The sequence below is a fragment of the Garra rufa genome, unplaced genomic scaffold, assembly GCF_049309525.1.
Source record: "Garra rufa unplaced genomic scaffold, GarRuf1.0 hap1_unplaced_017, whole genome shotgun sequence".
Taxonomy (NCBI): Eukaryota; Metazoa; Chordata; class Actinopteri; order Cypriniformes; family Cyprinidae; genus Garra; species Garra rufa.
The window spans coordinates 82,469-97,716 of record NW_027394292.1 but is presented as its reverse complement, the minus strand read 5'-3'; the positions used below and the strand labels follow the sequence as shown (position 1 = coordinate 97,716).

Sequence of the window (15,248 nt, the reverse complement as noted above, 5' to 3'; positions counted from 1 at the left end):
AAATCAAATATACACAGGCAGGCTGAAACGCACAAAAAATGTAGAAACATCAAAACGGCCTTGGACCTTGGACAATTGCGTATACTTTCAAAAACCCTCCACCCTCATGCCCTCAAAAAATAAAACGGTTATTGAAAGTCGGCTACAACACTGTAAGTTATTTCAGAATATTTCAATTTGTTTGATAAACACTTTCTTGCACATAATGGTGTGTGTGTGTGTGTGTGTGTGTGTGTGTGTGTGTGTGTGTGTGTGTGTGTGTGTGTGTGTGTGTGTGTGTGCGTATGGGTCAAAGATGAAAAAGGGGTTTAAGAATAAAAAAAATGTGTGTAATATTTTAAGTGTAATACTGCTTTAAATTGTTGTTTTTTCAAAAAAATATTTAAAAGTTTTCTGTTTAATAGCATTTTTGTTTTTCTGAGCAAAAAATAAATATCTTACATTTTTTCCCTAATTTACAGACAACACCCACTAAATGTCTTTCAGTGTAACAATCTTGTCAGGCATATTTACAACAAAAATCAATTTATGACATATTAAAAGAGAAATTACTTTCACCAGATACTAATTTAAGTTTGCCACTATCCTAGGTTTTCCCCATTTGGCAGTAAGATTTTTTTTTACTAATTTAAAACACAATAAAATGTAATATGCTCCCTTATTCTTTTATATATGTTAATATGTACAACTCAGAATAAGCATGTTGTTTGAATTTTTACATAAATATTGTGCTACACTGAATGGCAATGTAACATTTTTAACCAAATTTTGACATTTTATTCTCCAAAAACTTCTTTAAAACCTTAAAGTAAAGTAAAGTAAACACTTGACTTACATGTAATGTGCTTTCTATGGACATAAAATCACTTTTGTAAATGCCTTTTGACGTGGACATACGTCTTTGACCCATATATATATATATATATATATATATATATATATATATATATATATATATGTATATGTGTGTATATGTGTGTATATATATATACACACACACCCTGGCAAACAGGGTACTATTTAACGCAGTGGTATTATAATCGTAAATATTATTAAGTATAAATGTGTTGTCCAATTTAACAGTTAGGACTATCCCTCTTCCATTTTCATCTGCAACGGAGTTCAGGACGTCTCCTTTAAATCGATGCAACAAAACCATACAGTGAGGGAAAACCCCACTGTATGTCAATATGTGATGAGTTGGAAGTGAGAACGTGTTGCACAAAGGTGCAGTTAGAGGTATTATTAATTGACAAAAGATTAAGTATCAAATTATTTGTAAGTGTTAAATGTTGCCTTGGTACAATTTATCTTTACTGCCTTTTTACAGTGTTGGCTTGCAATATACAGTAGTCAATTCAAGTCAAGTCACCTTTGTTTATATGGTGCTTCATACAATACAGATTGTGTCAAAGCAGTGTGTTAAACTGGAAAATTGTGTGTTGATAATGTAGGAGGACAATAATTAGTAGTACAACAGCATACTGTAATAATGTGAGTTAAGTCTTATTAACATTAAATAGCCTTTTTAGTTTTTGTGCGTTCATTTGTATGGAAATATATACTTGTATATTACTGTGGAACAAATTTGTTTATTTTGTAATATTGCTTTTACAGTTCACAAGGAAAGATCATGTTTACAGAGGTTTTTTACTGGGCTGTGCATACTGGTAGTCATTTGTTTTCTGGTGAGTTCAAGAAAAGATATATTCATAGACTGCTATTACTGTTAGGCATTTTCAATGTAAACACATCTAGTACACACAAAGCCAAAATGATCTGAGATCTTTTACAATTTGCTTGGTATTAAGGTGCTACTATTTCAGTTCTTATAGAAATATGTATGAAGGGGCAAATTATTCATTTTATCAAAAAAATAAAATAAAAATCCACTAGAGTTGTGTGAACGTTTGGCCCAAACGCATGGCTTTTCTAAATATAATTTAAATCAGCTTTTTGCAGGTCTTTCAATGATTAGATAATGTTAATCTCCAAACAAGCATGATATTAACCTTCTACTCTATATTTGTAGGTTTTATTGTCTGATGTGGGAAATGAAAGAAAGAAATCTCCCTCACCCAGCTTTTTGTCTCTGCGACGTGCAGAACGCCAAAACTCTTCAAACTTCAACTCTCCTGCAGCAATCGACTCAGAAGAGTCTCAGACACTAATAAGCTCTTTTTACTCTGAATTTGGAATCAGTTTCGATGGCTACTCCAGGTTACAGCAGGCTGTTTACTGGCCAGAGCCTGACAGATCAATCACAAATGTGTCCATGAGTACTAGTCCAGCCCACACCACATTTATAATAGAAAACCTGAAAGAGAGCTACCAAATTGGTGAGGAACTTTTTGTTACGGTGTACGCGAAGGACTTTGACAATAAATCTAAGAGTTATGGAGGCGACTTTTTTCAAGCTAAACTGTTCTGGTCTAAAACTAAGGTCAGTGATTGTACACATTATTTTACAGGAACTGCTTAGCTGTTGTATTTAAACTCTGTACCTGAGTCAGGCAGAAAGAGAGATGTACTGAGAATGTTCCTCTGCCTCAGGCCAGTGTGTTTGGGGATGTGGAGGACCTGCTCAATGGCTCCTATTCTGTGCGTTTCCTCCTGCCGTGGGTCGGTGAGGCCCAGGTGGCTGTGCGTCTAATTCACTCCAGTGAAGCTGTGCAGGCTCTGAAGCATCACAGAGATACTGACTCTGACAGAGTGTTCTTTAAAGGATATTATGAGGGACAAGGGCCGAATAAGACCAGGTTAAGTGAAACAGTGATGTGTAATGTGAAGTGGGACAAGAATGGACTAGAGAGTATGGGAACTGGAGACTGTTGCTGTGAATACAATGATCCTCGTGCTAAAGAAACATGGCGCTGCCAGAGACCCAAATTGCTGCCATGCAGTGCCCTCGTGTACCACTCTATGGGCGGTTATAGAAACTGTCTGACTAATAAGGAAAAGATGCTTATGTGAGCTGAAAGGATTCTTGCTTGACTGAATACTTGATTTATTTAATGCATATGAAGGCAGTATGACAGACAAATGTTCTCTTTGGCAGGAGGCAAACTAACAAAGGTATCAATGGAGATAAAAGCATCATCAAAATTTTTTATTCCCATGGAAATGAAACTATTGGTACGTTGGTCAATGAGTTTCTTAATTGTGTTTATAGGGTGCAGTGTAATGTGTTAATGCTTCGTTTAAAAAAAACTATTTTATTCTACACCACTCTGTCCCTTCTCTGATGAACACTCTGATGATTTCCTGGTTTTATGAAGCCCCTCCCTCAGAAATACTCAATGGGCTCAGATTGGTTAGCTGGTCCAGAGTGTTTTGATTTGCTAAACCGCTAGTGCATATTTAGAAACGTCATGCCCCTCATACTTGCATATAATTATATATAGTTATCTTTTCATTCTCTTTAACCTTTTTTTATTGACTTAATTACAAAGAAAAAATGTCCAATGTTTTCAGTAGCCAGTAACCAAATTTTGATTGTTGTCCAATGACTGGTCATACATTTTCAATAGGAGACAGATCTGGACTACAGTCTAGCACTTTCAGTCTGTGTCTATGACACATGTAGAATGATGAATAGATTTTTTCGTGCAACCCTAGTTTCGACGACATGGCAACCACTCTTCCTCTTCTTGCCTGGCCCCCATTGTTGCATGTTCCCGGGACGGGATTTAATTAAATATCTGGGTTTGTGATGTCACCAACCCAGGAAGTAGCTTGTTGTAGTTCTTATGAGCCATTTTTGTAGGCAATAAACAGCCATAAATTTGAAAGTAGGGCTGTCAGTTTAACACCTTGACTTAATTAATTAGTAATGAAAAAATAACACAATTAAAATATTTTAGCACAGTAAACATGCTGGTCCCACCCCCCAGACCTGTACATCATCTTACATGTAATATAGTGATATAGAAGTTGATTTTGTGTTATATTGTAAACACAATATTACACACAACACAAGTGTTTTTGCTCAATTTAGCAGAGAACATATTACCTTTAAAGCCATAGCAGAATAAAGGCATTATCACCACCCGCTGGCAGATTTATTTTCTTATTTAGAGTATAATTTCTTTAAAAAATAATAATAATAATAATATTATATATATATATATAATAAAAATAAAAACATTAAAGGGATAGTTCAAAATTCCTGTCATCATTTATTTACCCTCATTTGTAATCTCATTTAACACAAAATTTGCTTTAAATAATCTTTTGTGGGTATTTTCACAGTCAAATGTATTTTGCGATTAATTTGATTAATTAATCAAAGCATCATGTAATTAATTAGATGAAAAATTTGACAATATATCTGTTTGCATTGAACTTTCAGCCTCGCAACTTTGCAGTTTATGCTCAAATAGCAACATTACACACTAACTAAAGTTAAAAAAGTGAAATCACAATCAACCACCCCTTTAAACAAAATGAATTGGTCACAGTTTAGTAAACCCATAGCTTTGTTTCATAACTTACTGTTTCCCTTTACTCGTCCTGCAGTAACAGAGAAATGTCGTCCTGGTTTACACATTCCAGTTCCAGCCGGCTTTTACCTGAATGACGTGTGGACGTCTTTTGTCTGTAGCACCTGCCATTTTACAACTCAAACGACAACAGAGTGCCTAAAAAACAAACACATCTACATGATGGGAGACTCTACTATGAGACAGTGGTTTGAGTTCTTTCTGAAAACAGTACCAAGTGAGATAGAAAGCTGCTTATTAGTTAATTACATAACATATATACAGTGTATAGATGCAGTAATTGTGAGATCATGTTTGTTGGTGTTACTCACTGTTTTTCAGCTCTGAAGCAGATGAACCTACATGTCCCATATCAGTCAGGGCCGCTCATAGCAGTGGATGTGGAGAACAACATTGACTTACACTGGAGGGCTCATGGTGTTCCTCTGCGCACCTTAAAAACAGCAGTTGCTAATTTGCACTACATCAGTAATGAGATTGATGACCAGGCTGGTGGACCCCACACGGTCCTCATATTCAATCTGGGGCCGCATTTCACCACGTACCCTCTGGATTTCTACACTCATAGAGTGCTGAGGATCCGCAAAGCTGTTCTAGCATTGTTACAGCGGGCGCCTGACACTACCGTTATAATCAAGACTGTCAACACTGGCTATAAGGTAAGCCTGTAGTTCAAATACAAAAAGACCACTCTCTGCTTACAAGTATAGAGTTGATATGGTTTTCTGTTTATAACAGGATATTTTCGGCAGTGACTGGTATTCTCTACAGTTAGACAGAATTCTGCGTTGGGCTTTTCAGGATGTTGGTGTTTATATTCTGGATGTGTGGCAAATGACGGCCTGTCACTACAGCAAAGAGAACATTCATCCAGGCCCTGTCATCATCAAAAATGAGATTGACATTTTACTTTCTTTTATTTGCCCTAATTCATAATTTAAGGAAATTATGTTCAATAATATAATAATGATATAATTTATGTTCAATAATTAATTAAATGAATTTGTGTTCAGTGATAACTGTTGTAACTGTTTTTGGTTTTGAAAACCTGTTTTATTTCAGATTCTTTGGTTTTAATCTGTTCTTGTTTTTTTATTGGTTGATTATTATTATAGCCTCTGTTCGGAGGCTCATCATTATACAATCTGTTTAAATAAATATTTAGAAACGTGCAGTGCTACTATTTATCTTTTTTATTAAGTTTTATTAAACTGTAGATCAAAATAAAATAGGCCTATACAGATAAATAATGTGAACGCATCTCCAAAATAATTGCATACACATATGCACGTTGCCATTATAGTTGTAAACGCCGAGCAACAGGCAAATAAAATAAAGCCTGAGGTTACAAAAGTGATTTAGTAAAGATAAGTGAGGGATTTTGTGTTCTTTTGTTCTTTGAGTAACATTAATACACCCTTGTTTTCTTTCTCAACTCTTTACGTTCACTCAAGACATAACCGATTGGATATTTTGATTTAATCATGTGTATATTTGTCCATTCGAATGTCTAAGCTATGTGTAAATGCTAGAAAGAGCTCAGTCCAGTGTTCGCTTGTTTCGCTTTCTTTTGTTTTTTCTTGTTTACTCAACTTTTGAAAACATCAGCTGCACTGACTGTAAATAATTTGTCAGTGATACAAAAAATGTCTAGTTGAGTCAACTTAACATTAGTAGTTTTCTGGAGACCTGCACCTGCAAGACAACAAATCTTTTTAAGTTGTGCCAACTGAACATTTCTTGTCTGAACGGCCTGAAATGACAGAAGTTGAGTGAACAAAAAGTACTATTGGAAATTAATTGCTTTATATTTATTGTCACCATTCAGTTCTATGTCTGCCATTCCGAAAACAAAAAACCTGTAGAATTTGACTATAAACTGTTAAAATTCAATCTGCATATATAATGGTCATTCATTACATGATGATTATTTTCAGTATCTTCCTAATCATATTTTCTCTTAGATCCTAAAATAATGTGTCCTTTGAACAGAACTCTAGCAGCAAAAGAAATAACATAATTGTAGATTTTAGGGTCAGAACCAACAAAAGCAAACACTGACCACAGTGATGGTGATGTTTTAAGAAATGAAACATCTAAACCTCTGTTAATTCTCATTATGAAATTTTGTATGACAGAATAAAGTCAAACTGGTTAATAATGAGTGAAACTGGTGATGCTGTTTAATCCTCCTCTGCTGAGACCTTGAGAGATTTAATGTGCTTTAAAAACTTAAGGGTCAAAAGCCTAACTAATGCAAACATTGACCACTATAATGGTTGCTTAAAAAATTTGGTTTTCTCCTTTGGTGATTCTGCTTATGAACATCAGGTGTCTTCAATAATGATCAATAATCACTTTGTTAATCACCTAATAATCTCGTTAACTTCAACACCGCTTCAGTGTTAGCTTTAACACTGCTTCAGTGTTTATATGTGTCCACACTCTTAAATTAACAGTGGGGATTTTGTTCTGTATTTGGTACCACAATATCGTAATAAAGTAACACTGAAGCAGAACTTTATTTAATGAGAAAGAGAAAGAAAGGGACAAACAGAAGCACAACTGACTTCCAGTCACAGCCTCAGATGAAATCAACTGAAATAAAGCACATTAATTCTCTCAAGATCTCAGCAGAGGAGGATTAAACAGCTCCACAAACAGCAGCACCAGTTTCACTCATTACTAACCAGTTTGACTTTATTCTGTCATACAAAATTTCATAATGAGAATTAACAGAGGTTTAGATGTTTCATTTCTTAAAACATCGCCATCACTGTGGTCAGTGTTTGCTTTTGTTGGTTCTGACCCTAAAATCTATAATTATGTTATTTCTTTTACTGCTATAGTTCTGTTCAAAGGACATGTTATTTAAGTATCTAAGAGAAAATATGATTAGGAAGATATTGGCACATTGATGCTGAAAATAATCATCATATAGTGAATGTTATATTGCACACCATTGATTATAGGAGACAATTATGATGCTGGGTTTCTCTGTCTTTATAACAGGATATTTTCTGCAGTGTCTGTCACTACAGCAAAGAGAATATTCATTCAGGCCCTGTCATCATCAAAAATGAGATTGACATTTTGCTTTCTTTTATTTGCCCTGAATGAATTTAAATTATCTGTCATTAATAATAACTGTTATTGTGGAAATTCAGGTTAGGTGTAAAAATGTGAAAATGTAGCGTTTGGACCAATCAGACACACAATTGTTCATTAGATTTACCAAATAATCAATTAGTCATTAGATTGACAAATAATCACAGACCCCCTCACCCAATCCACCACACTGGGTGCCAGGAAGTCTCCGATGGCCAGGAAGTCTCCAGGCCCCTGGTTACTATGGCAACAAGGACACCTCAGCCAGACCAGATAAACTTCAAAAACTTTCTTATGGATAATTGCCTTAGAAAATATGGCGATATGCAATAATATCGTCTACCCAAGCCCCACCTCCACCACGCCCGCCCCCGCCAAGACTACATTGCCTACATGCACCATAAACACACACCATGTTCTTTTTGGCCTTAATTATTGCCATATTAAAGGTTGGTTTTACTTTGCTTTGTACTTAAACTAACAGAAAACTATAGTTTTCTTGCAAACGGATGAAGACAAACAGTGCTATTCAGCTCGCCCCTCAACATGCAGTTTTAGTGTTGACAGCCCACTGTTATGGGAGTTGTATTTTGATTAATAAAATAAAAATTAAAAAAATTGAAATACAAAAATTAAATTTAAATTTCTCATGCTTATGAAGCAGTTATTTTTATTTCGTTATAAACCGGCCAAAAGAGACCTCCTCCGAACTGCAGGCTACCAACCAGAAAAAAAAAAATATGTTTGATATAAAAAGATATATGTTTGCTCAAAATTCGTTTTTAATCCCTGATTTTAGTCAATCATGATACACATCAAATACATTATAGTGTCACAAGGAGTCAGACTGAGACGTGCGGATCCATTTGCAGCATTTATTTAGAATCGTCAACAGGCCAGAATAATCACCAGAAAACAGGAACAACGTAGGTAATCCGGGAAACAGTTCGATAGACAGGGAATGGTCGCAATGGCAGGAAGCAGGAATCGTCAACGGGGTACACAGTCCAGAGTCATACACAGATAATCCAACACAGAGAAAAACGCTTGGAATTACGACCATAGGAACGATAAGACTTCGCAAGGTGGCTGTGTGTGTGAGTGGCTTAAATGCATGTGGGTAAATGATAAACAGGTGTATGCAGCAATCAGTTCAGTGGGAAACGAGGAGCAGCAGTGTGCAGTGATGGGTGCAGTGGCTTATGGGGTTTGCAGTCCAGAATGTGTGTGCTAGAGTTCATAATGACAGGATAGACCAGATACGTGACAGAGCCCCTCCCCAAGGAGCGGCTTCCAGACGCTCTAACCACCTAATACAACCTGGAGGGTGGTGGAGCGGAGGCGGAACAGGGGGAGGGATGGAGGGCCAGGTCCATGTAGGGGTACTGGAACCACGAACTGAGGCTGAGCCGACGGAGGGAGAAGCCATGGCGGAGGAAGGGTTGGCTCCTGCATGGGGCCGACCGACGGAGGTGGAGCCGGTGGAGCCCGAGGTGGAACCGGAGAGTCGATGGTCCTGGGCGACACAGAGGATCCGGAGGGCCAGGGCGGAACCCAAGGCTCTGGCGACCCCGGCGGAGATGGAGGTCCGGAGGTACGCAGCGGAGCCGGAGTGACAGAGGATCGAGGCTGTGCCCACGGGAGGGAGGAGGTCCACAGAGCCGGCAGGACGGAGTGACGAGGCGCAGCCGGAGGAGTAGAGTCCAGAGGCGAAGGTGGGGCGACGACTGACCGGGGCGGAGCCGGAGAGACGATGGAGCCCGGAGGAGCTGGTGGGCCGATGGCCGACAACGGAGACGAGGGAGCACAGAGCCGGGGTGGAGCCGCAGGGTCGGAGGACCGAGGTGGAGTCCAGGACTCTGAGACTGGAGGTGATGGTGAGGGATCCTTCAGTCTGGACACCGATGGAGACTGGCAGTCCCACGGCAAGTCCTCTGCACCGAAGGTGGGATGTGGGTGAGCAGAGGGACTGTCAGGAGACAGAGGTGGCGGGACTGGAGCAGCAGGGAGGGTGGGTGGGAACAGTCCATGCATGAGCTCCGTGACCAGAACCGGGCAGACAGGAATCTCAGGACGACTGGATGGAACCAGCGGAGTCTCTGGAAGGCTGGGCGGAACCAGCGGAGGCTCTGGAAGGCTGGGCTGAACCAGCGGAGTCTCTGGAAGGCAGGGCTGAACCAGTGGAGTCTCTGGAAGGCTGGGCGGAACCAGCGGAGTCTCTGGAAGGCTGGGCGGAACCAGCGGAGGCTCTGGAAGGCTGGGCGGAACCAGCGGAGGCTCTGGAAGGCTGGGCGGAACCAGCGGAGGCTCTGGAAGACTGGGCTGAACCAGCGGAGGCTCTGTAAGGCTGGGCTGAACCAGCGGAGTCTCTGGAAGGCTGGGCGGAACCAGCGGAGTCTCTGGAAGGCTGGGCGGAACCAACGGAGTCTCTGGAAGGCTGGGCGGAACCAGCGGAGTCTCTGGAAGGCTGGGCGGAACCAGCGGAGGCTCTGGAAGGCTGGGCTGAACCAGCGGAGTCTCTGGAAGGCTGGGCTGAACCAGCGGAGGCTCTGGAAGGCTGGGCTGAACCAGCGGAGGCTCTGGAAGGCTGGGCTGAACCAGCGGAGGCTCTGGAAGGCTGGGCTGAACCAGCGGAGTCTCTGGAAGGCTGTCTTGAGGAGCGGGCTCTGGACGACCCTCTTGTGAAGCGGGCTCTGGACGACGCTCTTGTGAAGCGGGCTCTGGACGACGCTCTTGTGAAGCGGGCTCTGGACGACGCTCTTGTGAAGCGGGCTCTGGACGACGCTCTTGAGGAGCGGGCTCTGGAGAACTGGACGACCCCAGCGGAGATTCAGGAGGGCTGGGCGTCTCCAGCGGAGACTCTGGAAGAGCAGGCTCTGAGCGAGCGGTCACTGGAGGGCGCTCTGGCGGCGCAGTCACTGGAGGGCGCTCTGGCGGCGCAGTCACTGATTTGATGGTAGCCATCTTGTGCCATGGCTGTGGAAGGGGGCCCATCTTGAGAGCAGACTCTGGAAGGGCAGCCATTTTGCGAACGGAGTCTAGAAGGGAGGTCATCTTGTCAAGAGACTCTAGAAGGGAGGCCATCTTGCTTACAGACTCATGCGGGTCCATATTGTGATGCTGAAGATGAAACAAAGCCGCTGGATCCTGGTTTGGCGAAGTCTTCTGTCACAAGGAGTCAGACTGAGACGTGCGGATCCATTTGCAGCATTTATTTAGAATCGTCAACAGGCCAGAATAATCACCAGAAAACAGGAACAACGTAGGTAATCCGGGAAACAGTTCGATAGACAGGGAATGGTCGCAATGGCAGGAAGCAGGAATCGTCAACGGGGTACACAGTCCAGAGTCATACACAGATAATCCAACACAGAGAAAAACGCTTGGAATTACGACCATAGGAACGATAAGACTTCGCAAGGTGGCTGTGTGTGTGAGTGGCTTAAATGCATGTGGGTAAATGATAAACAGGTGTATGCAGCAATCAGTTCAGTGGGAAACGAGGAGCAGCAGTGTGCAGTGATGGGTGCAGTGGCTTATGGGGTTTGCAGTCCAGAATGTGTGTGCTAGAGTTCATAATGACAGGATAGACCAGATACGTGACATATAGCTTGACTACAAGTTTGAAAACAGTGATACAATTGTTATAATCAAGAAAATTAACTTAAGACATAACCGATTGTATTTATTGGATATTTAGATTTAATCATGTGTGTAGGCCTATTTGTCCATTTGAATGTGTAAGAATGCTAAAAAGAGCTCAGTCCAGTGTTCGCGTATATGAAAGCCGGCGTTTTGTGTGACTTTGTGCGCGGCACAGAAAACAGGGCACGAGTGCAGAAGTGAGTTCTATTTTCGTCTTTATATTATTATACAAGATAACATGGGTCAAAAACAATGACGACTAAAACATTTTATCTTTTGTTGCAGGGCAATTAATATTTGAACCACTGGCTCAATATAAAATCCTCAGTGCCCATATAAACCACTCCTTGAATACCCTACAAACAGATATGTGCAGATAGGTCTACATGGCCATAGTTATGGCTGAATTTAGGTTATCAAAAGCACATAAACCAGAAGCAAACTGAATAGCTTTCTCTACATGAGTACTTAGTTATTTCAGTTGAATAATAATAAAAAAAGCTTAAAATAGCTCTAACACTCTATTTAGCATGATAAATAATGTACTTAATCCTACCATGCTTTATTTTCCCGACATAAATACGGGCTATTCTATAAATAAAATACGTAGTCAGATTTTAATTGAAAGGATTGTTGCCGCTTTCTTTACACACCACTGCATTTAACAAACTCACAAACATCAGTGTGTATTTAACAAATGTATTTTTGTTAGTAATTAATTTAAATGACTGAAACGTAATTTTTATTTTGATGAAAACACTGAATATAGACTAAAAGCACTGAGCTCATCTCTCTGGCTCAGCGCCAGACAAGGGGCAAAAGCACGTTTGAACAAAATAAAGCTCTTTTACAAAGTCTTTATTTTGTTTTGGGGGTTCACTAGAACATGCTCTCATGCTTGGTGGTTCGAAAAACGCATTATTTTTCACATAATTTACAATAGGTTTCTCCCCAGGCTGGCACAAATGGCTATTGTTTTTACAAAAACACATCGGATCGCTAAAGGAGATTGTACTGACCCCTCCGGAGGTTACAAAGGTGATTTAGTGAAGATAAGTGAGGGATTTCTTTTCTTTTGTTCTTTGAGTAGCTAACATTAATGACGGGCGGCAGCGGCTGATGTCAGTGCACAAATCCAATACGCGCTGTTTTCTTTCTCAACCCTTTACGTTCACTTAAGACATAACCGATTGTATTTATTGGATATTTTGATTTAATCAAGTGTGTATTTGTCCATTCGAATGTGTAAGAATGCTAGAAAGAGCTCAGTCCAGTGTTCGCGTATATGAAAGGCGGCTTTTTGTGTGACTTTGTGCGCGGCACAGAAAACAGCGCAAGAGTGCAGAAGTGAGTTCTTTTTTCGATTTATATTAGGCCTAATATACAAGATAACATTGGTCAAAAACAATGACGACAACAACATTTTATCTTTTGTGACAGAGCAATTCATATTTGAACCACTGGCTCAATAGATAAACCACTCCTTGAATACTCACTACAAACAGGTATGTGCAGGTTGACTACACTATCACATACACTGTAACGGTGGCTGCCCCCAAATCAAATCTGACTAAATAAATTTACATTTAATTGTTCGGGCGCCAGACAAGTAAAACTTGTCAAGAAAAAAAAAATTACATATAATGAAGTTCAATTTCCCCGAAGATAACTCAAACCACGGTTACACAAAAAAAATGAAAATAAATTCCTTCAAATACCCACATTAATATAGAACAGTGCTTAAATGACACATTCAGAGATTGAAGGGTTTGGTCAAAAAAATATATATATATATTTTAGGAAATCATTTTTCCAAACACACAAAAAAGAATTTTACAAAGTTAAATTTTCACAGAGTTTGTATTTCTTTTTTCCTTTTCTTCACATGAAAAATAAAAAAACTAAAGTAAACAGACAGCAAGTAGATTGCCGTTCAATTTCAGTTCAAGATTTCACACACAAGCAACAACAAAATCACGAGAGTCCTTGATTCACTGTAATGTCTTAAAGTTCGTTCTTTTCTTTTTTTTTTTTTCAAACTCAGTTTTTAGTGTTCAGTTTTCAACAAAAAGAAACATGTAAAAAACAACCACAAAGAAAAATAAATAATCCAAACGAGTGTTTGTGTATGGGTGTGTGCGTGTGCAATGAGCGTGTATGTGTGTGTGTGGTGGGGGCTGCGTGAAGCAGTCTGTGTAGCGGCCGCAAATCCCGGGCCGGAGAAAGAGTTTGGAGACTTAACGTGAGGTTAAAAGATGATGGACATCATCACTAGTACCTGAGGCAGGCGAGCAAACCAGGCTGGATTATGTTGCACCAGGCAGGCGAACGAACCATGCAGACGCAGTAGAGCAATTTCTCCGTCACTTTGGCGATCGCACCCAGTCAGCGCATGCACAGAGATTCCAGCAAAGAATAGTAGCCTACGACCTTCAGCTTCAGGTAGCGTGTGTCCCACTCCAATAACAACCTACACGTGTTTTGTTTTTACTCGCTCCTCTCACTTCCGTTTCTAGCGCTCTTTTATATTCAATTTCCTCATTGGTTTGTTTCCGCCCATTAGAAAAAAATGAAAAGCTGAAATGGACTTCTTCCATTTCGCTACAACACATAAACACTCTTGTCTATACGTGATCATAATTATATAACATGGCTGAATTTAGCTTATCACAAGCACATAAACCAGAAGTAAACTGAATAGCTTTCTCTACATGAGTACTTAAGTATTTCAATTGAATAAAAAATAGTAAGCTTAAAATAGCTCTAACACTCCATTTAGTATGATAAGTAATGTACTTAAAGGGATAGTTCTGATGTTTTTCTGCTTACCCCCAGGGCATTCAAGATGTAGGTGACTGTTTCTTCAGTAGAACACAAATAAAGATTTTTAACTCAAACCGTTGCAGTCTGTTACTCATATAATGGCAGTGAATGGCACCAAACCTTTGAAAGTAAAAAAGAAAAAACCATGCACAGACAAATCCAAATTAAACCCTGCATCTCGTGATACATTGATGTCCTAAGACACGAAACAATCGTTTTTTTTGCAAGAAACTGAACAGTATTTATATAATTTTTTACCTTTGATTTCCAACTGTCCTGAGCGCGTGCTCAGCATCCGGTGCGTCACGTGTACACGCTCTGACGTAGTATACACAAACGGAAGGGGAAATCGGTGAAAAGTCAACAGTCCTGGATGAGTTCGCGCAAGCAAATGTAATCTTTTAGCTTTAAATCAAAGTTTTGAAAAAAACAATCAGGATAAGCGCAAGTATTTACCATTTTGAATAGCCGCTGTTGTCACGAATCTGACACTGCAGAACACTAGGAAAAAGGTCCACGAGGTCTGCAGCGGGAGAGAGGCAGTTGAAGGAGTGGTAAGTGGGTCAAGTGCAAATAACGAACACCTGTGTCTCATTCCAGTAATTGGCGGGGAGAGACCGGATAAAAAGGAGCACGCGCCAGGACAACAGAGAGAGAGACTGGCTGGGAACTCGTGCAGCAGACGTGGGACAAGAAGCAAAGAATTGCGACCTATTATGAGTTATTGTTTGATATAATTGTGAGAGCGCAGCTGGCGCAATATACTGTTTGTTTAAAGAGTGAATTGTAAATAAAACAGCACGAGTCCCAGTCTCGCTGACCCTGTCTTCTTCCTTCCAAGATACAAAGAACGTTACAATGACTAACAGACAGCAGCGGTTTGAGTTAAAAATCTTCGTAAGCAGATAAACATCAAATTTTCATTTTGGGGTGAACTATCCCTTTAATCCTACCATGCTTTATTTTCCTGACACTACACCTAGAAGTGTTTTGTCAGTAAAAATGACACTATTCGATCTTGTATCCCTAAATGCAGCATGGTTTCATCTGTTACTGACCCACGATTGGCCCGCTTAACTGAGTTTAAACCTATATTTTCTTCCATCCTTGTGGATGTTTTCTATAAAATAAAGCTGGTTTTTCACAACAGTCTCCCATCAGTGCTCTGAC

General features: G+C 40.0%; 1 protein-coding gene across 2 annotated transcripts; it reads left to right on the top strand.

Moving 5' to 3' along the window:
• Positions 1–30: 30 nt before the first annotated feature.
• Positions 31–14,882, top strand: LOC141315345 (NXPE family member 3-like). 2 transcript variants are annotated; one of them, XM_073832681.1, is made up of 8 exons: positions 31–152; positions 1,618–1,688; positions 2,033–2,443; positions 2,554–2,969; positions 3,059–3,135; positions 4,519–4,719; positions 4,824–5,161; positions 14,679–14,882. In XM_073832681.1, the coding sequence occupies exons 1-8, from the start codon at positions 107–109 to the stop codon at positions 14,679–14,681; spliced, it is 1,563 nt and encodes a 520-aa protein (XP_073688782.1). In that variant the 5' UTR covers positions 31–106; the 3' UTR covers positions 14,682–14,882. The 2 variants fall into 2 exon arrangements, with proteins under 2 accessions (XP_073688782.1, XP_073688781.1); XM_073832680.1 differs by lacking the exon at positions 14,679–14,882 and adding an exon at positions 5,241–5,673.
• Positions 14,883–15,248: the final 366 nt, after the last annotated feature.